This window comes from Patagioenas fasciata, chromosome 9 (assembly GCF_037038585.1).
Source record: "Patagioenas fasciata isolate bPatFas1 chromosome 9, bPatFas1.hap1, whole genome shotgun sequence".
NCBI lineage: Eukaryota > Metazoa > Chordata > Aves > Columbiformes > Columbidae > Patagioenas > Patagioenas fasciata.
This window is the reverse complement of record NC_092528.1, coordinates 18713083-18739018: the sequence shown is the minus strand read 5'-3', so window position 1 is coordinate 18739018 and position 25936 is coordinate 18713083. Positions and strand designations below refer to the sequence as shown.

General features: G+C 37.5%; 1 protein-coding gene across 9 annotated transcripts in view; it reads left to right on the top strand.

Moving 5' to 3' along the window:
- PHC3 (polyhomeotic homolog 3) overlaps positions 1-25936 on the top strand; it is a 42890-nt gene that overhangs the window by 6391 nt on the left and 10563 nt on the right. For 2 of the 9 annotated variants that reach the window (XM_065844463.2, XM_065844464.2), the window contains exons 5-15: positions 1232-1390; positions 1667-1765; positions 4364-4598; positions 4813-5678; positions 7334-7484; positions 8561-8814; positions 9671-9827; positions 13667-13781; positions 15142-15292; positions 15384-15615; positions 17022-25653. In XM_065844463.2, the coding sequence (XP_065700535.1) occupies positions 1232-1390; positions 1667-1765; positions 4364-4598; positions 4813-5678; positions 7334-7484; positions 8561-8814; positions 9671-9827; positions 13667-13781; positions 15142-15292; positions 15384-15615; positions 17022-17176 (2574 nt within the window). In that variant the 3' untranslated portion in view covers positions 17177-25653. Of the gene's footprint in view, positions 1-1231; positions 1391-1666; positions 1766-4363; positions 4599-4812; positions 5679-7333; positions 7485-8560; positions 8815-9670; positions 9828-13666; positions 13782-15141; positions 15293-15383; positions 15616-17021; positions 25654-25936 lie in introns of those variants that run through there. The other 7 variants (XR_010651835.2, XR_010651834.2, XR_010651832.2 and 4 more) reach the window with 7 other exon arrangements.

Here is a 25936-nt window from a genome sequence, read left to right as displayed (position 1 = left end):
GTTTCTTTATTCAGGGTGCTATTGTAGGTTAAAATCATAACTCTGTGTATAATTGATTAAAGAGCACCAAATATAAAGAATCGAAGTCACTGTTTACATATATAGATACAAAAATAATTAAATGTTTATAGCATTCATTCATTTATTGATTATCATCTTTTATCATACATCTTTTATGCACTTTTAATTATTTTATCCATATTCTAGGCATGTGCTCAGGTTTCAGTTATTAGCAGCTCTGTGGTCAGTTCATGCTGTATTTCTTTAAGTGGCATCTTTAGACATCTAATTTGCACAATCTCTTATGTATAGCTCTACAGTTGCCTTGAGTAGGACTTTGTTAGTCCTACAGACATCCTGCTTATTAATCATGCCCTCAAGATGTTCGTCACTTCAGTGCATAGCTTCAGTGATGTAGCTGTGTATTTTTTTTAAGCTGTCATAGCATTGCTTTGGCTTACAGTTGTTAGAAGTAAAATCATTAATTCATTAAATTTAGGAGGGAAAGTCTTTAAAGATGTCTGATGTTAAACTAACAGGATAATTGGGCTGGGATTTTTCAAGGAAATCTTTTGAGTAAGTGATGAAAAAGAGCTGGGCACTTAACTCTGTTAGACCGGTTAGGGAAAAAAAAACAAACCAAAACAAAAAAAAAAACCACCACCATGAAAGCATGACAGCTTTTATTTGAGGAGATGCTTAAGAGCAATTGCTGAAGAGCATTCAATACAAAATTGTAGAAAGTTTTAGTCTCCAGTCCTTTTTAAATGTGCATGTGTAGAATGAGGAATCAAAATCTGTATATGGCAGCACAAAGAATTGTCCTGTTCAGGTTGCGTAACAAGCATAACAGAAGATACCAGTCCAGTCAGATAGTATAAACACTTAAAGATGCTTAAATATTAAAATTCAGGTATTTTTCTTAAAATATTGCAAGCTCATGCTACATATTCTGTAAATGTGTGTTTCTATGAGGTATTTTTTCAGTTTCATGGTACCATTGTTTAGACAGGTTATTATTATTTACTGCAGAACAGTTGCTTGCAGATTAAGAATGAAAATGTACAATCTTGCTAGTATCCTGTTTTGTGATGATTTGATCAATATATTTTTGTTATCTCTACAGTTCAGAGGTTTCAACTGCCCCTTCCATTTTTCTCAAAGGCTTTCTGGCTTTAGAGCCTAGGATGAATCAATTTCCATGACAGAAGGAATATTTTTGTTTCCTTAGATTAACCTCTCCACCTCTCCTACACCTGCACAGATAATAAGCCGTTCACAGACCTCCAACACCACCACCAGCAGTATTACCCAACAGACTATGTTGCTGGGGAGCACCTCTCCAACTCTGAGTGCAAGCCAGGCTCAAATGTATCTACGAGCTCAAATGGTAAGTTTCTATTACAGTTCTTAAGCTTACTTTTGGTCCTGTTGTCCTGTCCCACTCTACACTCCTCCCCTCTCCACAAAATAAATCTTACCTGTTTCAGTTTTTATTTTGTTTCTGTTAAGTTATTTAGAAATATTTTTCTGTACTTTCAGGTGGCATTGAGAATTTAGTCACTAATGCCTTGCAAGTGACGTAGCTCTCTTTAAAATATTGCATTTCTTTCATATATTTTCAAAGTTTCAGTCTGTTACCAGATTTCTTTTTCTTGTTCAACAGCTCATTTTTACTCCTGCAACCACCGTGGCTGCTGTTCAGTCTGACATTCCTGTTGTCTCATCATCTTCCTCATCCTCCTGTCAGTCTGCAGCTACTCAGGTGAGCTTGTGTATGTCCAGTAGAGGGCCAAAACTGCACAGTAAGGAAACATTGTGCTTAAGTTTTAGTTGTTTAGAAAAACTACTAATGGGTACTGGTTATGTACAACTTCAGTGTCATCTGTTTGCCATCATCATACATTTAGAGGTGGTCACGTTGTATGTAAATTTGGATTGTGGATATGACATTTTAGGTCTTCATAATTAGCCTTGTCCTTATTTTCTTGAATAACTTCATGTTATCAGCTGAACTTGTGTCACCCTTTCATTGCTCCACATACTTGTATATCATCTGGAAAAAATATATGACACACCGTGGGTATCCACAGAACATACTTGTCACAGTCTTCTGCTGTGGAAAATGAATATTTAGGTAACAAATTTATGCTGTCATGAGGGATCTTCCCTTCTATCATAGTAGTTTCTTTAAAAGCCTTTGATAAATGGACCTTGTTCAGAAACATTTTAGAAATCCAGGTGAATTATACCAGTTGGATGTTCTCTGACCTTATGTTTGTTGACCCCTTCAGAAGATTCTAGTAGATTTGAAGACCTTAAAGGCATGTCAGTGTTCTGAGATAACAGTAAATCATTGAACCTTGTGTTCTCTTTGCTTTTCCAGTAGGTATGTGAGGTGGTCAGAGCTTGCTGGAATCCAGCTGTATATTCATGCAGGATGTTGTTGAGCAAACCCACAAGGTTAAGTTCATCAGTTGAGCCTTTGTTGAAAAGACAGACTGCTCCTTCAGTCATGGTATCAGCATGCCTCATTAGACTTTATCAAAGCTGCCTCTTTCCTCCAGATTCTGCAGATCAGGTTTGAAAGTGCAGAGAGGTTACCGGGTAGGCGAGCAGCTCTTTTTGCAATTGTATTTTTGTCTTTTGCATTTAAGGTAGAGACATCAGTAAAGTGCATCACTTTATGGTCTTGGTCTTTCCATACCATAGGCTTTTAGAGGTTCACTTTGCACAGGTCTGCCGATTGCGGAGGGACAGTAGAATCTCACCTGAGACTATAGAGCATTATTCAGTCAGATGAGCTGCTGTGGTGATCCTGTCCAACTCAAGCTGTTCCTCTCCCCTCTCAATGTTCAGTACTGCCAGATGTTGTTAATCTTGTCTGGTAGTTTTCACAGCAGCGATGACATTGCAAAGATCCAGTTTCATCCGTAGTCAGTGAGGCAATGGAAAAGCTTTAACACCGGTACACTTTATTTTTCTTACCTTGTGACAAATATGCCTTTAGGGTTTCAGTCAGCTGAGTTTAGAGAAATGTCTGTTTACCATTATAAGCAAACCTGAACAAGTAGGCAATGCCAGTTAATAAGGAAAAAAAATGCATTTGGTTATATACCCAGAAGTATATATTGCACTTAGCCAAGGTGTTTGTCAAGTTACGGTATAGTGATCTCGCAGTATCGTCTGCCATGTAGAAATACTGGAGAAACTCAGAAATTCCTCAGCGATTAGCACTGTCTGGGTGGCACACCTATCGTGGCCTGTTAGGCGAACTGACACTTCTACTTATCTTCTTCTCTTTTGCTTCCATACTTTTTTCTTACATGTCCTCCCCATGCATGCCCTGGGTGTCTCAGGTTAGTTACCTGATCTGTTAAGGTGTGCTGAAGGCTGATTTGTACTCACAGAGATATGATTGCAGTAAATGCCTCATGAATGCCAATAAGGAAACAATTCTGTTGTCTTCACAACAGCATTTGGATGCATCCTGTGTTAACACACTGAACAGTGAGAAGTAAAATGTCAGCTAGCTGTTCATTACACAAGTACTAATTGTTGAATGAGGAATGGAGTATGTAATAAAAATAGTGGATGGTGATAATAATTAGTCTTCTTTTTCATGTAAAGTATGAAGTAAATTAGTGCCACAAGAGTAGTCTTTATCCTTGAAAAAAAATTCTGCCTCAGCATGTAGGACTGGAAAGCTGGAATCATTCTGCACAGAATCTTGCTATGGTATAAGAGGCATTAAATAATCCGTGAAAATAATGTGTGACTGATGTACCTTTCAGAAGGCAAGCCTTTTGTTTCATATGGCATTAGAGGTGTCATGATGAAAAGGTGCATTAGTATTGCTGTAGAAATAAAGAAATAAATGGCTCAGGTTTGTTAAGGCATGGATAACGTACAGCAGATTCTCATCCCATTGATTGCCCAAGGCTCTGGTTTGTGTTAGTCTCTGGAAACATACTTACAGACCACTGCACTTCTCCAGTGTCTGTATAAAAATAGAGTTGTATTTGTTTAAGATGCTTGTGTCATTCACTTTGAAGGTACAATAAAAGAGAAAAAAATGCAAGTTTAAATTAATATAACGAACAATTTCCATCTCTTTTAAAAGTTCAATAAGAAAAAAGACTTTCCTGTATTTTCTTTATCACTGAAGTAATTCAAGATCACTATTCTTCTCTAAATCTTCTGGCTTAGAAGATACTTTGAAATGCAGATTTTTAACTTCTCTCATATTTTGATCAGATGGGATGAGAAGCATTATATAACGTTATTTTTTTGCTATTTTTGCCTGGATGTTTGTCATAGATGTTCAAATGGTTTGTTTTTTCATATTTTGCCCATTTCCCAGGTTCAGAACTTGACATTGCGCAGTCAGAAGTTGGGTGTATTGTCAGGTTCACAGAATGGCCCACCAAAGAGCAGCAGTCAAGCACCGTCACTGTCTCTGTGTAAACCTGTAACCAGCTCCAAGGGCAGCCAGCCAGATCCCTCAGAAAGCAATAGGAAAGGCGAGAGCCCAACTCCAGAGTGTCGGAGTACACCAGTCACACGGACATCAAGCATACATCACTTAATAACACCAGGTAGGATGGAACTATAAGAAAATTATTGTAATTAAATGTAATTTGAATGTTATATATGCTGTCGAAGAAGATATTTCTAAACATAGATCCAAAGGGTTGAAAAAGTTGTGCTGGTCTTATTTAAAGTAAAACATCCTTTCTTTTGATATTTTTATAATGTTCTTGGGACTTAAAGAAGTAAATACTAATTGTCACTTTTTTCCCCCCCTCACAGCTTCATATTCTCCATTGCAACCTCATTCTTTAGTCAAACATCAGCTTCATTCATCACCCCCAAAGATTTCCCATCATCAGCTGATATTACAACAGCAGCAGCAAGTCCAGCCCATTGCACTCCAGACCCCGTCGGGTCAGGACCCCCCTCCATCCCAGCACTGCCTCCCACTCCCAAGCCATGGTCTTCCTCCGGCTCCCAGTAGTGTTCAGTCTCATTGCTCACCTATCCACATCCATCCTCCACCTCTCACGCTCTCTCCTACCCCATCCCAGTCAGCTCAGCAGTCTGTAGTGGTGTCCCCTCCACCTTCTCACTCCCCTAGTCACTCACCCACAATAATTATTCATCCTCAAGCACTTATTCAGTCACAGGCCAACTCCCTCGTGCCAACAGCTCTTCAGGCAGAGCAGGCTGCTCCTCAGCAAACTACCAGTCCAGTTCGACCGATTGCACAGCCACTTAATCTTCCGTCGCACCTTCCGCTTCCATCTTCCCCTGCTGTACAGATAGGATCGGTAGATCAGCCCAGCTTAGTTTCCCCAGGCCAACAGATCGTGTCCTCGACACCACACCAGCAATATTCAGCCTTGCAGTCCGCACCTATCCCTCTTGCAGCTCCTCCTCAGCTGTCAGCATCTTCAGCCCAGATTCAACAACTGCCATTGCAGTCTGTGCCATCTTTACAAGTGCAGCCTGAAATTCTATCCCAGGGGCAGGTTTTGGTTCAAAACACTTTGGTTTCTGAGGAAGAACTTCCTGCTGCAGAAGCTTTGGTCCAGCTGCCATTTCAAACTCTTCCACCACCACAGACTGTGGCAGTAAATCTTCAAGTGCAGCCATCGGTACCAATTGAAACTCCAGTGGTAAGTGGTAATATTTATCTTCGGCTGCTCTGAAGAGCTGTAAATCTGGCCCATTGGCTTCAGGTGGAGCTAAACTAGGTGCTAAGACAGAGGACCAGAAGAAAACTCATTGATTACAGGAATGAGTTTTAAGAAAACAGTAGACATTTTTGTCTGTTTTTGGGGGGCTTTTTGTAATGGATTATCAGTCAAGAATATCAACCAAGATTCATGAAAGTGTAACTTCTGGACCTAAAATCTTAATATCTTATTGAAATTGCAGAGTATTTAAAGTTAAAAAAGCAAGTAAATGTATGTCAACGCTTACGTCAAAATGAATTTTGATAAATATACCATATGGACTGTAAGCTTTTATCTCTTTATGTTAATAAAAATATAGGCACTTGAAATTTTAAGTAGGAGAATCATCTCTATAGGTAGAGTGAAGGTGTGTAGCAGATTATTAAGATAATAGAGTTCTGGATAATGAATTTTATACTAACATTGAAAAGATCCTCTTCAGAAAAAACGGGAATTTTTGATGCTGTCTTGGTGTTCCCCATCACTGCCATTTAATGTAGTTCAATGTTAGTCTTGGGCGTCTGCAGTTTATAATTGAAGGTTTCAGCTTCACTCACACTGCACTACAATAATCTACAGTGAAATAAAATGATATGCATATAATGCTGACATTTAAGATGGCATTGCTAGGCTTTAGTGGTAACAAGCTAATGAGATTAATGTGAGCAAAAGAATCAACAGCTTTGTCACAAATAGCAAAGCATAAAGAATTTTCCCGTCAGACTGACCAGAAAACTTGATTTTTTCAATGTCTTATCTACATTGTTTACTGTATTTTTAGTTACACCTATTTAAATACTTCTCCAAAGTGCAAGCTTCATAAGATAACGACAAGACTGCAAATAGTTGTCTATCTTATTCAGCAGTGTAATCAAACAGTATTACAGAAAGCATCAGTGGTTATAAAAGATTATAAGGTATTTTCTTCAAACAGGCTTTTTTCAGGCTGCCAACAGCTTAAGGAAGAAGATGTGCTGTTAATTTTCAATTTCTATTGAGAAGGCAATGATAATCTCAACTCTGATATTTTATGTAGAAACTGGACAAAAGAGTAGAAGCCAGGTTTGCCTTTGACAAGGTGGTGTTTTGCATCCTAATCTGATAAACTGGCTGTTAAGTAATTCAAGTAAATTTACTTTAACAATTTTGAAGAAAATACCTTATAATCTTTTATAACCACTGATGCTTTCTGTAATACTGTTTGATTACACTGCTGAATAAGATAGACAACTATTTGCAGTCTTGTCGTTATCTTATGAAGCTTGCACTTTGGAGAAGTATTTAAATAGGTGTAACTAAAAATACAGTAAACAATGTAGATAAGACATTGAAAAAATCAAGTTTTCTGGTCAGTCTGACGGGAAAATTCTTTATGTTTTGCTATTTGTGACAAAATAATTTTGCTCTCATGGACGTTGTGAAGTGCCCAGAATTCAGATTTTTGTATGCGGTATGGAAACTATTATTTTATTAGGAGATTAGCATATTTAAACATTCTAACTGGCAATTTATTTTAAAAACTGTATTTATGCAACTCTTTTAAGGTAGTAAGATAGAATGGAAATCTCTCTAAAGCAATAGTTTGTTGGATGCAGATTTACCAAGTGGAGAATGTATGTGAAGAAGAGATGCCCGAGGAATCAGATTGTGTCCAGATGGCAAGAACACCTACGCCCCCCACTTTGTCTCCACCAGCCATACCGTTGGGGAATGGAGAGACACTTAATTCAGAAGATCCTTTGTCAGGTGAGAGATGTCCAACTAAGGTAGCTGTTCTGCTTAGAAACTTCTACTAGCTATTGACGGTTTAAAATAAAAATCTATTATTTTGATATTTTTTCTAATTTAGCGGTATCACTTTTCAAGCAAAAGAAACTATATGAAATATATTACAAAGCCATGTGATAGAATGCATGATTCAGTGCAGAAGAGGTAACTTACATATCTGTTTGGATAACGTGTAGTCCAGAAATTGCATATTTGAGCTCTTTAGCGTTTAGTTTTATAATAAAAACAGGAGTGTCAGACTCCAGTTGCTCTTCAAGTGCTAGCTGTGTGATATGGGCAAAATATGCTGGTCGATCTGGTGTGAAGATTGATTTTTCAGGGTCGGGGTCAGCAATCAGAAGTTGCCATGAGGATGGTTAACTACATTGTATAGTTCTTTGTGGCACCATTTTCTTTAAATGCTGCAGTAAGGAGCTGTTCTGATGCAAAAGCTACGGATTAATATTTTTTTCTTCAGTGAAATGGAAGATATATGTGCCTATATCGATTGTCCTGCAAACTAATGTAACTTCCTCCGATGTGCTGAAAAAAAATATATATACTATATATATGCACACACTATACATATAGCTGGGTGCTTAGTGGCTTGATGTTGTATAAAGCTGTGGCCTTGCAGGTTTCTGAGGCTCAACGCATCCCTGAAAATAAATTAATCTCTTTAGAAATACCTCAGCTGCTCAGTCTTGAGAATCCAATGTTTGAAAATACTGGTTTATTCTTTTCAATTGTGGATTTTTGATCTGTGTAGGTAATTAATGGCCAACTGTGCTTATAATTAGTAGGTAGTAAGTATAAGAAAATGTTTACATGATAACTGTTCATTTGTGGAATAATCTGTCAAGGAAAACCATCTTGTTTTGAAGGTAGAACCCATAAACTGTAGGGAAAAGCCTGTGTTACAGGATGATGGGCGGGGGCATGAGTGTGTTTATTGCCTGTTATTTCTAGAACTCTGTGCCAATGGTTGGGCATAAGTGATGAAAGCATAATATACTAAATTGTTTGGGGGTTTTGTTTGTTTTTTTTTTTTTCAGAACATGGGGGACTGCCTTCAGTGACATCATCAGTCAGTGCCTCAGTAATTAAATCTCCATCTGATCCTTCACATGCTTCTATTCCACCACCACCTCTATTGCTTCCAGCAGCAACAACAAGGAGCAACAGCACATCAATGCCCAATAGCATTCCTAGCCTAGAAAATAAACCTCCACAGGCAATTGTTAAACCGCAGATCCTGACCCATGTTATTGAAGGCTTTGTGATTCAGGAGGGGTTAGAGCCGTTCCCTGTAAGTTTAAAAGTTACTATGAATTTTTTACTACTAATTTTTTAAGCAAATTATTTTTAAAGATGATGTTGTTTGTGGCCAGTAGCTATATAGGCGTTGAATTTTTTTTCAGATGTTGGTTTTGACCTTTTTTTTTTTTTTTTTTCCTGACTGGTAACCTGTTTCTTACAGCACTTCAGTGTACTTGTATACTATTTGTATTATCTTGCATATATAATTGGAATTCATGCTACAGTTTGGCCTGCCATTATCACAGGATGACAAGGTACTAAATTAAACCAGAAACACAGTTGAGTAGAAAGACTATATCTGGAGATACTACAGAGAGTGATTTTTTAGGCTACCATTTGCAATAAGTTTGTTTTAAGTTTGTCTGTCTCCTAGATTCCTCCACTTAAGTGATATCTTAGTTTAAACCTCTGAAATGAATCTGTGTTAAAATGTTAAAATATTGTTGTTCAAAGCGCTAGCAAACCCCTTACTGAGCTTGGTGTGATTAGTACTTTGTCTGGTAAGAATTATAGTTGAAAATTTTAAATCCACAGATGAATAGTTTAAAACTGATGAGCCTGCCTTATTAACTAATTTAATGTGTCTCCCATTTTCCCGTGCCTTCATTTCTCTAGATACAATCTGTTTCTTCTTTTGTAAAATGTAATTGCAAACCCTGCAGAACAGGAACGTATCTTTGTGTTTGAGAACCGGTATTTAAAGCTTTGGTGCTTTATAATAACGATTCATTGATACAGAATAGAAACTGTGATTCTAGTCTCAGTTACAACTGCTAAGTCTCAAATACTGTTTTCAATTATTCATTGTTCAGTTAATCACTGTTGCTTTACTTTTGTTGCAATAGGTAAGTCGTTCATCTTTGCTGGTAGAACAGCCTGCAGAAAAAAGATTGCTAGTGGAAGGTCAAATCATGAGTGTTGTGTGTGTTGAATCAGACTTGCAGAATACAAAACATGCAGACAACTCCTCGGACACAGAGATAGAGGATATGATTGCAGAAGGTTTGTAGTTTTTGTTTAAATATCCATTTTTTCCCTTCTGTTCTGTATGTATTACAGAATCCCATTCTGTCTGTACTGCTGTAATCTTTCTCCAGTCTTTATGCTATCTCTAGTAGAAACTATTTTCAAATGTTTTTTACTAGCTACACATCATAACAGCAATTGCTGTAGATGCACAGAGATGTCAAGCAGCCATGCACTTGTCCTCCTTACAACACAGTGGTCTCCAGCACAACTCATGAGCTGGAAGTGTCAGTAGTGTTCCCCATGTGTACCCAGCATCATCATCATCATGGACTTTTTAGGACTCAGCAGTCAACTATTTTGGATGTATTACACCACTTACTGTTCAAGCCCAAATGTAGGATACCTCATGAGCATTATGAAATTGAAATTAAACTATGGCCCAGAAAAGCCAAGTTAACTCACGTTTTGTATAAATTCATTCAAGATTTCAAAGTCCAGAATTTTACAACCACCTCTGGATTTTCTCTTCCACAGCTTGAGCAGTTGCCCAGGTGCTGTATTTAGTGATCTGTTTAAATTTGTCGTAATGCAACTCTTAGTTTCATTTTGTTAAAATAGTTATTTTCCCTCTTTCATATCAAACTGTAGTGAGCAGCGTAAGAAGGGATTATTATGGGAGGTGGCTGGAAAAAGTCTGGACAGTGTGTCCTGAGCAGCAGTAGCAAGTGTCACCATAGCTGTGCTTCAACTACTTCCTACTACACGCACTGTAAATTGTCTTTCCATTAAAACAGTCAACACCCCTGATCTTTTCTCATGGGAACTCTGAAGATCACCACACTGATGGCAGGTGTTTGTTACGGTGGTTTCTGCCTTGGTGAATGGTACTGAAGTGCAATAGGGAAGTTTGCTGCATCCAATGTGTATCTCAGCAAACAAATTAGCCCAAAATTCAGTCTTCTAGATTAATAGATTCTGATGCATGTTTTACCCCAGTGATTTATGTCAATTACTGCTCATAAGTGTATTGGATCAGACCCAAGTCAAAGATCATTTTACAAAGCATTCTGAATTCAAGAAGAGTATTTGTTGGTAGTGAAGTGGATATTGTTGGAATTTTTGCTTCAGCTTGATTTTCTTTACTGCTCAGGCAATATGTATCTGCTTAAAACGAAGAGTGTATTTTTACTTGTAGCACGGATTTTTAGCAAGAGCTGGTTTAGCTCAGAAGCACATCACTGAAGTCAAAAACTCTGGAAACCATGCCTGAAAATGAAATGTAAAACAGGATTTCCTAAATTATGCCTGATTATATGATTGCATTTACTGGTATATCTCAGTATGGGCCTGAGCCCTTCTGCATTTTGCAGTAACAGCCTAGTTTAGCCACTGGCAGGTATTTTAAGTGCTTTGCTTTTAAACTGTAACTTTCTTTTGATTGTGTTGTAATTAAGTTGTCTACATGGAAAAACGAAGGAACCATTTTTACGGAATCCATTTTTAAAATATATTACACAATATTCTACTGTAAAATAATTTGAGGCCGGTACCTTATGCACAAACCTTTGGATGGGCATGACAGACTAAATTTTGGAAGGCAAGCATCTGGCGTATTAATAGTAGAGGGCTGCAGTGTGTCTGGAAGTTTTCTAAATCTTTGTTTCATTTAATTTAAAGTTACGGTTATTATTTGGTATCATCTCCTAGTCAGTGCTTCCAATTAAGCAGTTCATTGAGAGGCAAGTCCAGTGACAAAGCTTCAAGCACAAGAAGCTTTAAGAAAAAATGTCATCCAGTAAGCTGTATGACTTGAGATTTTTTTTTGTTCTTTTACAGCTTAATGGAATTATACTACTTTTTCTACACACAAAGCTCTTAGCTCATGTCTCTGCTTAGTAAATTGCTATTAACTAAACTTGGTTTCATGATCAAGAGTACAACTTTTTTTGTTTAGCGCCTTGTTTCACGCAATGTATTTCAAACAAAAGGAACTTTCTGCCGTCTGGTGTATCTTCTAGAATATTTGCAGCTCTGTTTGCAATGGTTATTTTGCCTTTAATTTGTTCCAGCAGATCTTAATTCCATTTTCAGTAGCATTCCCTAAGAACTTTTCAGTATTAACACTGTGTTGTTTCTCAGATTTCAAACAGCTTGTCTGTTGTTTTATGGAATTATTCAAAGGTTCGTGTTTTTGTTCTTAGTTACTGTTCCTGACAGGTGGTGTTAGGTTTATGTGTACAATTTGCAGCTCTTCATTAGGTGAGCTAGGAAACATCCAGCATTGAGACGCATCCACTTATGCAGAAGTTGAGCAAAGGAGATTTTCTGATACTAAACTAGGATCTGGTTGCATTTATGGTAGAAACACCTGGTACGCAAAAGAAAAGGCTCTTGGCATCAATTTTTGCTTCACTCTGTTTTCACATTTTTCCACTTAACGTGACCTGATTTGGGAGTGAGATTAGGTTTTTTTTAGAGACAGAATGATTTACTTGAAAGATGCATCTGTGGTATTTATTCAGCTTCAGTTGCAAGGTTGGTCAGATTTGGTATGTTTCCAATTTCCAGTTTTTACTTCCTGTGTGATACCAGTTTATTAAGCTGGAGAGTTGCAACTTGGTGATTTTCAGTCTGACACTGCTGGAGGATTTATTGGCTTCACTTATGTCATTGAGTCCTGATACATCAAATATGTTATTCAAGTAACCTTTTCAGTATTTTCAGCTCTTTGCTGCACTGTTGCTTTTTATTTGTTACCTTGTCAGCACAGTAGTTAGTGAGCAGTTTAGTGAGTTAAAATCACTATAACAGACTTTCACAAATTCATAGTTACAATCTTTCAAATAAACTTTGATACCTTCCTTTGCATTAGCTGGTACCAGAGCTTAGCAAAGAGTTTAGAGCAAAAAACTAGTTTGCAATTTTTGCAACTATGTAAAATTAAAAATGTGAATGTGTAGATGAATAGCAAGAGGTAAAGTATATGAAACAGCAACTCAGGTATGTTAGAGGTGTGGGAGAAACATATATTTTTGAACAATGTGTTTTGTCCATGGCTGCAGCCATGTGACATGCAGTTCTTTTTGTGCTCATTCAGGCTAAGTAAATGTTACATTTCAGTTTGTGCCCATTGTGCTCCTTGTGATGTATTTCACGGATGGTGCGTGGGAATAAGGGTGGGTTTTTTCCCATGCCAGAAGTCAAGTTGTTTTGCAGATATGATGGCATTCTTCTAAATTGTGTACAAACCATGCTCTACCCGTGAAATACACTTCCCGCAGAGGAAAGGACAGACATTCAGCATGTAACCTTGTTGCCTTGTACAGCTGCTTTTGGGCTTTTCTACTTTTACTGGTGCATCTCTCAGTTGGTGTTTGAGTTCTTCACGGGGAGCAGGGAAAGTCCCTCCTCATCTCACCAATAACATCATAATATTCTGCAACATGGACTGTAAATTGGTAGATACTATAATATTTTTCTTTCTTAAATGCAGCTTATCTTTTTCATAGATAATGCCTAATTCCCTTAATGAGCTCTTTATAAGCAACTTATGAGGTCTGTAATACTTCTTTTTAATTATTTGCCATGTTTGAGGGCATACTTGCTCATGGACAGTTTGAAATGTAACAAGAAAAGCTAATTGGTTTAATTGAATAACAACTGAAGGTTCGGTTAGGTTCAGTTTGCTCAAAATCTTCTCTATAGAGAGTGAGATCTATTACTTGCTTAGTTTTGGATCATTTTCTGCTAATCAAAGTATTTAATTAAACGTATGAGATATTTGAAAACCTGCCTGCCTGCTTGTGATGGAAATTTGAACATAAATTTGTGTCATTGAAACTGATTTCTTTATGCCTCACTCCTTTCTTTAGAGGGACTGGATGAAATAGAAAATGATCTTCTGAAGTGTGAATTCTGTGGAAAAATGGGATATTCTAATAAGTTTCTACGGTCAAAAAGATTCTGCTCCACATCCTGTGCCAAAAGGTACTCTGTCTTGTTATTGCTTATCACTATCTGGTTAATGGAATAGCACCCAAATAGCATCTGATGTTGAAAAATAAACAGTAAAACATGGACTGCCTTCTACCCAAATTTGTAGAGTATATGAGTACAAAGGACTATGGTAGATTGTAATAAGTTTCAAGGAGATAGACAGTAGAATTGTGGACCTCTTTCCAGAGGGTGCCGTGAATGCTGTTGGGCTTATGGGAAGGTGATGGGGATCATTGAAAAGAAATCCATTAAGAGTTACTAAGTGTTTGGAAATTGGTACAGAGGTTCATAGACCATGAATAGTTATATTTCTCATATTTGTATTGTCTTTCCCTTGATGTTGAGTGATGTCAGAGAAAGAATGCTGGGCTGGGTGGGCTTTCTTACAGTTTTGTGTGATGCCGGAGAAAAAAACTCACTGAATTCATCTTGGCATAATTGAAATGCTGCATAGACAAGAAAAATCTTAAATGTTTTCAGTAACAGCGTAAAAAAACCTTTTTTGCATAGAGTAAAATAGAAATATTCACAAATGTAAATAATTTAGTATTTTCTAAAGGTTCTCCTTTATTGAAAATAATAAGTGATGGCATTTTCTTGCATATGGTTGGCAGAGGAAAACGGGTGCTTTCTGTTTCTCTTTGGGTTAAGTATGCTGGTTTTATTTTGTTTTGGTTAAGAGAGGAAGAATTCATAGTCAACATCTGTAAAATCTTCCATCATTACAGCTGGAAAATTGGTACTTAATCATAGATGTTTTAGAGGTGGGAAATAGTTTCTCATTTCTAATCACCACTTAGTTGCTTTTTGCATCAGTGTGCCTTGAGATCACCTTTCCCTTATGTCTGGTGCTTTTTCAATCCCTAGTGTGAGACATTTTCATTTTAAATAGTGGGAATCTGTGTGTTTGATTTAGTACTTGTTGGGACACTACCAGTGAAATAATCTTAAGAAGGGATTTGGCCCTTTTGCTTCCTTCCTCCTTTGACTGGGTATCAGCTAGGTAAAGCAAATGGAAGCAGAAGGTATGTTGCTTTAGGTTTTAGTGGATGTTCAGAGAAGCAGGATTAGACTGTGTGATAAAATGCAAAGGTATTTCTGTAATGGAAAACTTTTAGGAACAGAAGGATGGACATTTTCCAGGGATGATCTAGATGTACTTGATCTTGCATCAAGATAAGGGATTTGAGTAAATGGCCTTTGAGATACCTTTCTGTTATATTTTTGTGACACCAGTTGTTGTCTTTGAGTAGGCAGAGTTTCTGTAGACAACAATGTAATTTTATTGTTACTTGATTGAATGCAGTCCAAAAGCTATTAGTGCATTATTGAATATATCTTACTTCTTTAGGCACAGCCTTAGTTGCACTAAGAAATTTGGGCTGTTTACATCAGACAAGACCAGTCGTTGGAATCGGAAATCAGATAGCCAAAGTCTTGGGCGACGCGGGCGTCGACCGAGTGGCCCTGATGGGGCGTCACGAGATCATTTTCTTAGACAGGTCTGTGGAATATTTGCTTAAAACTATGGCATTGCTTTGGGAATTACAAATAAAATATAATACTGTAGTGTATTTGTACTGCATTTTCCAGCTTCCAATTACTTATCCATCTGCAGAAGAAGATATGGCTTCTCATGAAGATGCTGTTCCAGCTGCCATGACCACCCGTCTACGAAGACAGAGTGAAAGAGAGAGAGAACGTGAACTTAGGGAACTAAGAATTAGGAAAATGCCAGAGAGCATTGACTTGCTACCCGTGGTGCAAGCTGATCCGTCGGTATGGACCGTTGATGAAGTCTGGGCCTTCATACATTCTTTGCCTGGTATGTGCAGTAACTTGCCCCAGTTTTTTATAACAGTAAAGCTCCTTTCTTTCTAGCATCAATGTGATGAGGAGGTGGTGTGGCAACAGCACTAATCTACTCATTAGTTGGTGATAAAAACTGCAATGTGATTTGTTTCCTTTTGCTTATTCCTTCAGCACAAATCCCATGTTGATAGAACTCGTCCCTCTTCTGCTGTTGCAGCCCAGCTGGTGGGGAACTAGAGCTGTTCCTCTGCACTTTTTTCCCTTTATGTTTTTCTTCTCTCCTTACTTGCTGCTTATTCAGTAGAAGAAGCAAGAAGAGAGTTCTTTCCCTTTATACAACTGAAAAATTTGAAAGACCTGTCCTGATATAAGTCATTAAAAGAGAAGCAAGTTTCTTCTATAAAGCTAAACTGACGGATCCGTGGTTTTTTTGTATTCTATAAACAAGGTAATCTTTGATTTTAAACAAACTTCTCTCTGAGAGAGAAGGAAAGACCACTGGATTGAGAACATAAATATATTAAAACCAGGAAAAACGTGGCTGTGGGGAAAGAAGCTTCAAATAAACAATTGACAATGAGTGCTCTTATTCACGGTGTTAGAAGATGTTTGTCCATGTAACAGAGCTGCCTTACAGCCAGGCATAACTGGCTGTTTCTGCTTAACAGATGTCCAGAACATCTTTTGAGGAACCTTTTGTTTCCACAGTGTTCTTCAGTGGAAAAGGGCCCTCAGTTACCCGTAAGAGTTCCCTTTCTTGTGTCGTAGGCCTCAGTAACCTGAGACCATGTTTTTTTATGTTCAGAAAAAGAGTTTATCATTTTAAACACATCCAACTAGTTAAAATTGCACTAGTGAAGTGACTTACTGCTATGTATAGAATATTCACTCTGTAACTGATGATAAATGTCTTCATGAGACAGTTGTGCCCATAAATCAAAATTCTGTTTACTTAACCAAGTGGTGGTAACATACAGATGGAATCAACACCTTTTGGAAATCATAGCTAAGTGAATTTTCTCACTGAGTCGTACATAGCCGTACAATATGCATATATTTTGTTGATGGAAAGAAGCCACTCAAATCAATGCTCTTACTTGATTCCTAATTCAGTGGTATTTTGCCAGTCTCTTGCAATTGTGAGATTATGATGATTGGTCGTCTTAATGAAATGAGTAAGCTGTCTTTTCTAGGAATTGGAATTTCCAATGAGTAATTCTCCAATAGTTACAGTGTAATTAGTGGCTGTAGGAAGAATTACTTTCAGATTATCTTGGAAGTTACTGTCGTAATATTGAACTCTTGCATATAACTAAAGGCGCAAGCACTGGAAATGTATAGCTGAAAAGCTCTAGCGTGGACAGTCATTGCACCTAAGAATGCATATTTCTCACCCAGTAATTCTTTGTTGCCTTGTAGGTTGTCAAGATATCGCGGATGAATTCAGAGCACAAGAAATTGATGGACAAGCTCTCCTCTTGTTGAAGGAGGATCACCTTATGAGTGCAATGAATATTAAGCTTGGACCTGCATTAAAAATCTGTGCACGGATCAATTCGTTGAAAGAATCCTAGGGGGTGAACATGAAGGTTTAAACAACAGTTTCTTAGTGACAGAACTGCCAGTAATATGCCAACATCTTCACAGTGGCATGAGTATTACTGTGATGTTTTGTTAAAAATATGGGGGTTTCTCCACATTAAGACTTCAAAATGTTCCTTTGAATTATACCAGGTAGTCCTCTGTAGTTTCCAACAATTATTGGGTTCATGGTAAAGCTTAAGTACTTTGAGTTGAAGTGGAAGTTCATGGAAAAACATGAAGTGAAATATGCTGTGATAGGTTAAATATTCCCCAACTTTATCATGTAAGTTTAAGGTTAATACCCCAGCACCCACCCAAGTCTAAATACCATTTAAATTGTTTTGCTGTATTCTGAAAGATTTTTCCCCACATACAGCAGTTTTTGGACTGAAATAACAGAAGTTTCCACAGACCCTGTGGAAGCACTAACAACAGTCAAATGCTATGCATTTAGTTGTCCTCTCTGAGTTTCTTTTAGTCTTGAGTAAATTGTTTGTAAGGAGTAGGTTGGCAGCCTGTTTTCCTTGTGTAAGCTTACCCTCATCTCTCCCACTGTAGTATTTTCTTGAAGTCTGGAAATACTGTAAACCACGTAGATGTCTCAGCAAAATCCTCATCGTCAGGCTACTGAAATGCAATGGCATGACACTCTTGCCAGAGGTAACAGAAGCACATGTTACTTTACTCTTTGTATGCTGCTATGCACTAAGAGGGCATTAAGTTGTTAGGTATGTAGTTTCGCACGCTGCTAGTTAAACTAGACCAGCAGTTCTCAAATAGGGGTTCAGAGCGGATCCTGAGAAGGTGTGAGAACACTCAGGGTTCAGGTTCCTAAATGCCAAGGCGTAAGGGACTGAAAACTGCAGCCAGATTGAGACAAGTGTACTTTAAAGACTGAGGGAGAGAAGGGACAGCGTAGCTCAGATGCTCTTTTTCCTGATACCTCTTCTAACTGGTCTTTCCCTGTAGTGCATTCCCATTGCCTCACTGGAAGCTTCCAAGCACCTTTTAGTTGTCCACTGACTGGCGTGAGCTGGGCTTGCTGTAGTCTGAGGAAGATGCATGGTGAGTTGCTCAATGAGCTGCCGTCAGAGTGGGCTGTAGGAGCCACTGCAGGAGAAGTGCCACCGCCGGGCAACTCTGGGACAGATCCCCAGGGGCCCTGCTTTGTCCCTCTGGCTGGAGATTTCTGACTTGGATGCTGCGGACTCAGGCGGTGTCTCCTTCCGTCTTCCTTCTCTCGCACTCTGTGCGGAACAAATATGTGTTTCCCTGGTTACTGACACTCTCTAGAAGCTGCTTGGGCTCTGAGGCCTTTACATCCCCATCGCCTTTGTACAGATGTTTGTAGATGTATTTTGTACCTTCTGTTCCCTCCCTTTTGCAGCTCCACTCCCCTGATGTGCAGACCTAGATCCCTAAACTCTTGCATAGGGAAGGGAGGGTATGTGGGCTGATAGAGTGATGTATATTTGAATTAAATATGTGTATGTGTCTGCAAATAATGTATTTTGTCTTTTATGCAAATTAATGCATTATATATGATTGTGTAGGGAAATGTTCAGGGGGCCCCTAAAGTACTCCTGGAAAGAAGAGTAACTGACATAAAGTTCGAGAACTGCTGACCTAGATCAAAAGGAGTCAATGCGCACACACTGGCTGAAAGGAAGGTTTATGACAGGTAGATTAATATGTATATTATTTAACTGATGATTTAAAGAGTAAATTGGGATTACAGAAAAATCTGTGCTTTATTTTTCTTTAATTAGACTATTGCTTTGTTTCTATTAACAGACTTTCTACCATTATCTTCCAGAGATCATCATTAGAATTATGGTTTTTAATTACAACTGTTTGAGCTTACTAATAGCAGATGTTATTAATATTTTTATTAATCACTGAAGCTCCAAGTTACAACAACCCATTGCTGTTACGTGCTAGTATGTGGTGAGAGCTCTTATCCAAATGGCACCAAAGGCTTTAAAGGATTAATTGATGTCTGGGTTTATTTTGGAGGGAAATTGCTAAGCACTTTCTATTTTGGTTTTTTCTGTCTTCAGTTATTGTTGTCAAATAAACTTCTTAGTTGAAGGTTCAACATTTGGCAATGCTCATTTGAAGGTTATTCAGATGATGGAGACAGTAAGTTCCCATTTGTAGCATTTCTGTAAGATACACTGTGTAACATATCTATAACATAAGTTCTAAAGGATGCATTCTGTTTTGATGAGCTAACTGAAGACTAAAGATATCTTAGATATTTATACTTTGGCTTTTGTCTTAAAGATTTATTATTTTTTATACGAAAATTTCACTGGCTAATTTTTATTCTGTCTTCTGATTGTATTGTTCTTTGGCAATGTAAAAAGTAGGTATACGTAAATGTGATTTGATAATCGCTTAAGGCATATTTTAAAATGTGGACCTACATTACAAGTCTTATGTAGACCTACAGTTAATCACAGTGTTGTTATGTGCATGACAACTTCATGGTTGTTTTAATTTTGTTCTATTAGAGAACTTCCACAGCTAGTGTTTATATATGACTCTCAGACATAATCACTGACAGATGCCGGGAGCTCGGAGCAGACCTGATAAATGCACGTCTGTTCTCGTTCTTCTGGTGCGCTACATTTTCTCTGTGGTTTCGGGAGACTCACAGATAGTGAGTTATGCTTTAAATATTCATGAATGCAGCAACTGAGAATGTGGGCCTTATGCATATTGAAAGTTTTTTTCTCCTTCACTGATTTTGGCATTAAGCAGGAATTTAAAAGCAGGCACAGCTATACTAACGTATACTGATAGAAATGCACATGTATTGGAGTGTTTGCCTGTATAGCTGTGTCAATTAAATCTGTTTAAAGAAAAAATCACAACTGTACATGAAAGTAGGCTGGAAAACTTCCAAGTGCAACTAAAGTCTACTTCAGAAGTTTTTTAATTTCCTCAAAAAAGCAATATAATACTGAAGAGTAACATTTCCTCTAGAACCGTTTTGCATACCAGTGGCTTGTTTCTGTTCAAGTGAGGTTTTGCCAGGCTTTTAGTACCATTTTCTGTGGATTTCCCCACAAATTAAGCTAGATCCTGTTATAAAAGAGGAAGTATTGCAGGTTTTAATTGTCAATTTTTTAACACTTGCTCTTGCTGGGTGTGTCTAGAAGAAGTCTTTTTTCATTATCTTTATTTCCTGGGGTTTTGTATTCTGTATTCAGACTGCTGCTGTTGTGGGCTGTTCCTCATGGTAATCCCTGCAATATTTCAGTTCTTATAGAAAGGAATGTAGGATGCTGTGGGCTCTTAGCTCAAAAGGGTTGGATGGCTTTTTCCCTTCTTTTTTGTCCTCTGATCACCATCCTACCCTACACCTTAACACAAACAGCAGCAGTAGCTCAGGGCAAAACCCTCTTGCAGAGCACTGGGCTGAATGTGACTGCCAAGATTTCTTCCACTAGAATTGTAACTATTACACTTGCCTCAGCTTCAGAGTTTATTTGGGGTTTTAAAGAAATGCAACTGAATGGTCAAAATGGGTATGCAGGCTGCTTTATCTGGCTTATATCGCTCAGGAACGCTGATTTGCAGTCAAACCAGAGAACTCCAGCAAGGAAGCTCAGCCAGCTCCACTTACGGAGCTCTCGGCTGCTCCTTGTTCAAAAATAAGCATTGCAAATGAATTGCCTCACATTTGGCACGTTCATACGATTTTATCACCTTGCTTATATAGAGAATGACAAATAACCGTCTTGTCAAGTTAAACTGTCAGTTGGCTTGGATCACCAGAGAATGTTTGAAGGGTTTTTTAACAGACTGCATTGTAAATCCATTCTTTGCCCATTAATCCATCATATTTTTTTCCAAAAATGAAGTTCTTGATGGAGGGTAAAAGCTTTGCTAGATTTGTGTCAATAAGATATCACAAACAGAAGGTTTGTGTCCTGCAAGCATCCATTTCTTCATTCTATCTTGTGAAAGCAGTTTTTTTCCCCTAACTACTTCTTGGACAAATCACAAGTAGGAATCCAGCCTTTTGGATAGAATAGATGGAGTCCATCATAGCTGCAGATGTGGCCGCAAGAGGAAAGAAATGGGATTAAAAATAAGTGTTTGAGCAGGTTTATGATAGCTTTTGAATCACTTCTTTATCTCTGTCTTAGCTGTAAGGAAGTGTTCAGGTATAAAACCATTTCTGAACTGTAGCTTGAACACAAGTTTATGTAGTGAGGCTTGGCTGGGTGTAATGTGTCGCTGCCTGGCATAGTGGTTAAAACTAAGCTGATTTCAGATGACTGATCTGATTTTAGTGTCACAATATCTACGCAGAAATATACAGCTCAGTAGCTTAAGAAATTCCTTACACATTGACAAATGGATAGCTCTAAGTGATCAGATAAATCTGACAGCTGTACTGCGAGTCCTGCTTTTGCAAATCATTAGACATGCACAGAACTTATAACATGAGCAGTTATGATTTGTATTGAGACTATTCATATTAAAATTAAGCACGTGTATAAAAGCTTGCAGGGTTCTTACCAGTATTGCATAGAGATTTCCCGATAGCATATATTTAGATATATTGTTGTCACTCACTAGTCAGATTTCTACTCATCAGTTGTGCTAGGCTGCAGATAATGACTCTGCAAAAGAATCAATATAGGATAATGTTTTTTAAACATTCACCAAAATTAGTTCATTAGAGATTGAAACTGACATTTCAATATATTTTGTTTTAAATATACTGTTTCTGTTGAATGCTGAGTAGAACAGGTATGAACAGAGCTATAAATGCATAATTTCAGTGTAAGGTGTTAATAATTGCTCATAGTGAATTAATTTTTAAGTCATTCTTATACAGTGAGCTATAGTTTCAGACAGGAAATATTGTGAGGACAAAGAAATTTAAATTCGTTTAATGCTTAATGCATTTAAGCTAAGCCTAAATTAAGTTAATTTTAAAATAATTTGCCTTTAGTCATGAGAATTTATTTAGACCCTGTCAGTTCTATGTAGTTACATCCACTGGATCGCTTTGCATATAGTGAGATTTAAGAAAAGAGATGATAATTGTGATACAGAGAAGTGCCTGCTGTGTAGATGCTGTATCTACTTTCTTTTTTGAAAAGCTGTCTTTAGTGTAGTCTAAGAGCTGGTGGACAGCCTGTGCCCTGCTATCAGAGCCTGGGACATAGATTGAGTACAAAAACAGGTAACACATGAATCTGGCTCGTTTGCTTTTACCATCTTCATCACTTCAGAGAGGCTCTATCACATGCCATTTTCTTCTACATATAGATGTATATATGTTTTTGCCTTGTTGGATGTCAGCTGTGGTGGCTGGAGCATTTTGTGACCTACTTGTCTCCTGGGTCTCATGGTTGCACTTCCACATATATTCCAGCCTCCATCCTAAGCTGCTGTGTAGGTTTGCGTAACCTCTCCACTAAAGCTTACACACAATTGCTCATTCACTTGAGGGGTGTGCGTATTTTTGGCGATCTCTTACAGCTAAGTGGAAGGAAAAAACCAAAATTCAGAGATGTGAATATGCTTGTAATTGAAGGTATGTCGGAAGGTATGTAGGAAGCTTTTGTAGCTGTTGATGTGATTTTTCCGAAGCACAGTTCTAGGAGTCAGTGTTATGAACAGTTTTCAAGTTAACAAATTTTAAACTTACAGCATGTATTAGCTTCCTGCTGGATTGTCCAAAAGGACTGTGTACAGTAAGGATCTGAAGATATTTTTTTCCATCTAGGAAGAATTATAATTTGTGCACAATTGTACATTCATAGAATAGTGATCATAAATACCGTTTAAGTGCAATACATAACACTTGAGCATTTTAATTGTGCGTAAAAAGCACTGTATTGTTATGTAGAACTGTTGAAAGGCTTACAGTGTTGTTCGTGGGTACTAAATCAGGGTATCCTTGCTGATGATGGGATTAGGCAAGAAGCACAAATATCATTGATTCATGAGGCATATCTGTTTTTTGAAGACTTATGTTCTCCTCCACTACCTGGGCAGTGTATTGGCAGCCGGGATGTTGCCATCCTGTGGCAGCTTTTTGTAAAGTCGAGATTTGAAAGAACAAGATATTCTGTGCACCCAACTCCCTTTTTAAGCAGTTTTTATGTTGCTGTGTTAGCAAATCAGTACAGATGAGGAAAAATTTGTGTAAAGAATGAAGAGGTTTATTAACAAGTGCCAAATACTTCTGTTTAGAGTTGAAAACACATAGAATATCTCTATAAAATTAATGTTGGTTTTTAAGGGATTCTTTATCAGAGGAGAGTACAGAAGTTCCTCATAAAGGGTTAACACTTTAGCTGCTGTTAGCATTAATATAAAATAATCCTGTAAGATAGACTGTGAATTATTTGAATGGTATAAAGCCATTAGTTGCTGGCACAGCACGAAGTGATGTCCAGAGTAGACACAGCAGCAGTTGTCTGTAGTTCTTCTTATTTCAGATATTAGCACCTTCCTAGTATAGCTTCTCTCCTCTTTCTGTCCGGCAGTGAAGCTGTAATCCTGTTCTGCAGAGTAATAGATTACGGTTTCACGGCTGGACTTGAGGCTCACTGGTAGGGCTTCCCAGAAGCACCAGAGAAAAGAAATTGCACAAAGAGAGGAAAAGACATCATCCGTGAGGAGCGTGATAGAATAAAGATCACTTCACAACTGGTAGCTCCCTCCATAAAAAGTCAGGGATAAAAGCACGCTTACAAAGAGAGCTACTATTCATGTATTAGATCTTAAAATAGTTACTTAGCAGCAGGCTTAGACACCACAGTGGATGCTACGTGAAGACCTGTAGTGCCACTGTTACCTACTCAGTGGGTGTAGCAACAGCCTAAAGGTTGATGATGTTTGACACTTTTCCCCAAAGAATATCAAAGAATTAATTTGATAGTAATACAGTGATATCACATCAGTACCTTAATATTTGCTTTGGCTGTGTGTTGTGGCATCCCTGTAAAAAAATTAAAAGTTTAAAAACTTCGAATGGCTTTAGAAGCACTGCAGCAGCTGTGGGATTTCTGTCACGTCAGGATAGATGGGGTTGTGTAAACTTTAATTATGGGTTGAGCTGAACCACACTGATAAATAAAAGACAACGGCAGCCTTACCCAACTTCTTGCCATTCCAGTTCTGTGTATGTTAATAAATCAGAACAGAAGCATCTGAAATGTAATTGAAAATAACTTTGCCTTCATCTGGTGTTAAATGGATTTTAAAAGAGGAATTTTCCCTTGCCTGCCGAGTCTGTAGGAATTAGTTATTTCATGATCTTCTGAAATGCCTGGTGCATTGCTATATTTGAGATATTTGCTGGTTTTTAAATGGAATTAGGTTTTGTAAATATTTTGTCAACCCCATTTCAGTGGGGGTCCAGTTTATATAAAACCTGAAGAAATCCTGTGTCAAAAAAAGTGTTTAGACATAGTTTATCCTATAGCATCTCAAATGCTAAATAACAGCAATTACAATTTGAGAGAGGAAGGAGCAATTGCTTAAGGTTGTTTTTTCAAGTTAACATTGTATGTGCTTTCCTACTTTTAACATGGAAATAGAATTTCCTCAAATAAATTTTCCAGCATAAAGGATTAAATAATTTGTGGTGCCAAACACTCCAAACTCTATTGCTAAGCTTTGCCTCCTCTTATTGCACTAGTTTTAAAATTCAGTTATTATTTACTTCCCTTTTGACAGCCTTTTAAAAATATTTTCCCCGACCCATTTTCTATTGTTTAAAAATGCTCCTGTCCTTTTGATTACATCACTGAAACCTCAAATGAATTTACCATAGACTGTGGCTGAAAAAAGCACTATGTGGGGTGAAGTTATAAATCAGAGTGATAATTGGACTTTGATATATTGCCAAAATGTAAGAATATATGACTGAGGTATGATTGTTTATTCTATGGAGCGATATACTGGAATATTCTTTTATAAGATATTTTAGCCCATGTAGCGTTAAATTCTGCAATTACATCTATGTCTATAATTGATACATAATGTAAATTATAACCCCAAAATTAAATTTTACAGTTGAAGAGCACACAGTGAACTGTGTAAAAATATGATCTTGACTTTGTGAATCATTTTTTTAAAAAAGCACTTTCCTATTACCAACTAGCATGTGAATGAATTTTAGATTCTCTCATTTGTTACGATCTGTAGAAGTGAAATTTCTTTAATCTGTCTGTTAATGGATAAATTCATCATACAACTGCTGAAACAAAGCACCTTATACTATGCTGCTTAAATTTGCTTGTAATTGCACCTTTTGTTATCTGCAGATTTTTCTTAAGGAGTATTCTTGTGCGATAGCATTGTTCCCTGTGGGTCTGAGTGAATGATTAACCAACCTACAGCATCATTTACTTACATAGTTTCTATTTCAATACAACATTGTATTGTGAGGTCAGTGCTTCAGAAATAAATGCTACTTCCATTTGTCTGTTTAGTTGTTTATCATTTATTTCTCTTCTACAAGACCTCCATAAAACTGTAAAAATTTGAAAATTAAGTGGTTTTGCTAGAAGCCTGACTAATTCTTCCCCTGCTGAAGTAGTCTCACTTCAAATTTAACTATTTTAATTTTAAAGTAATTTTGGCTCCAAAATAAATTTTAATTTAAACCATTATTTAACCTGGGGCATGTATATAGCAACTAACCTTATTGCTCTGACTGTAATTATTTAATTTTTAGTATGTACTTATATACATTAGAGAAGCAGTAG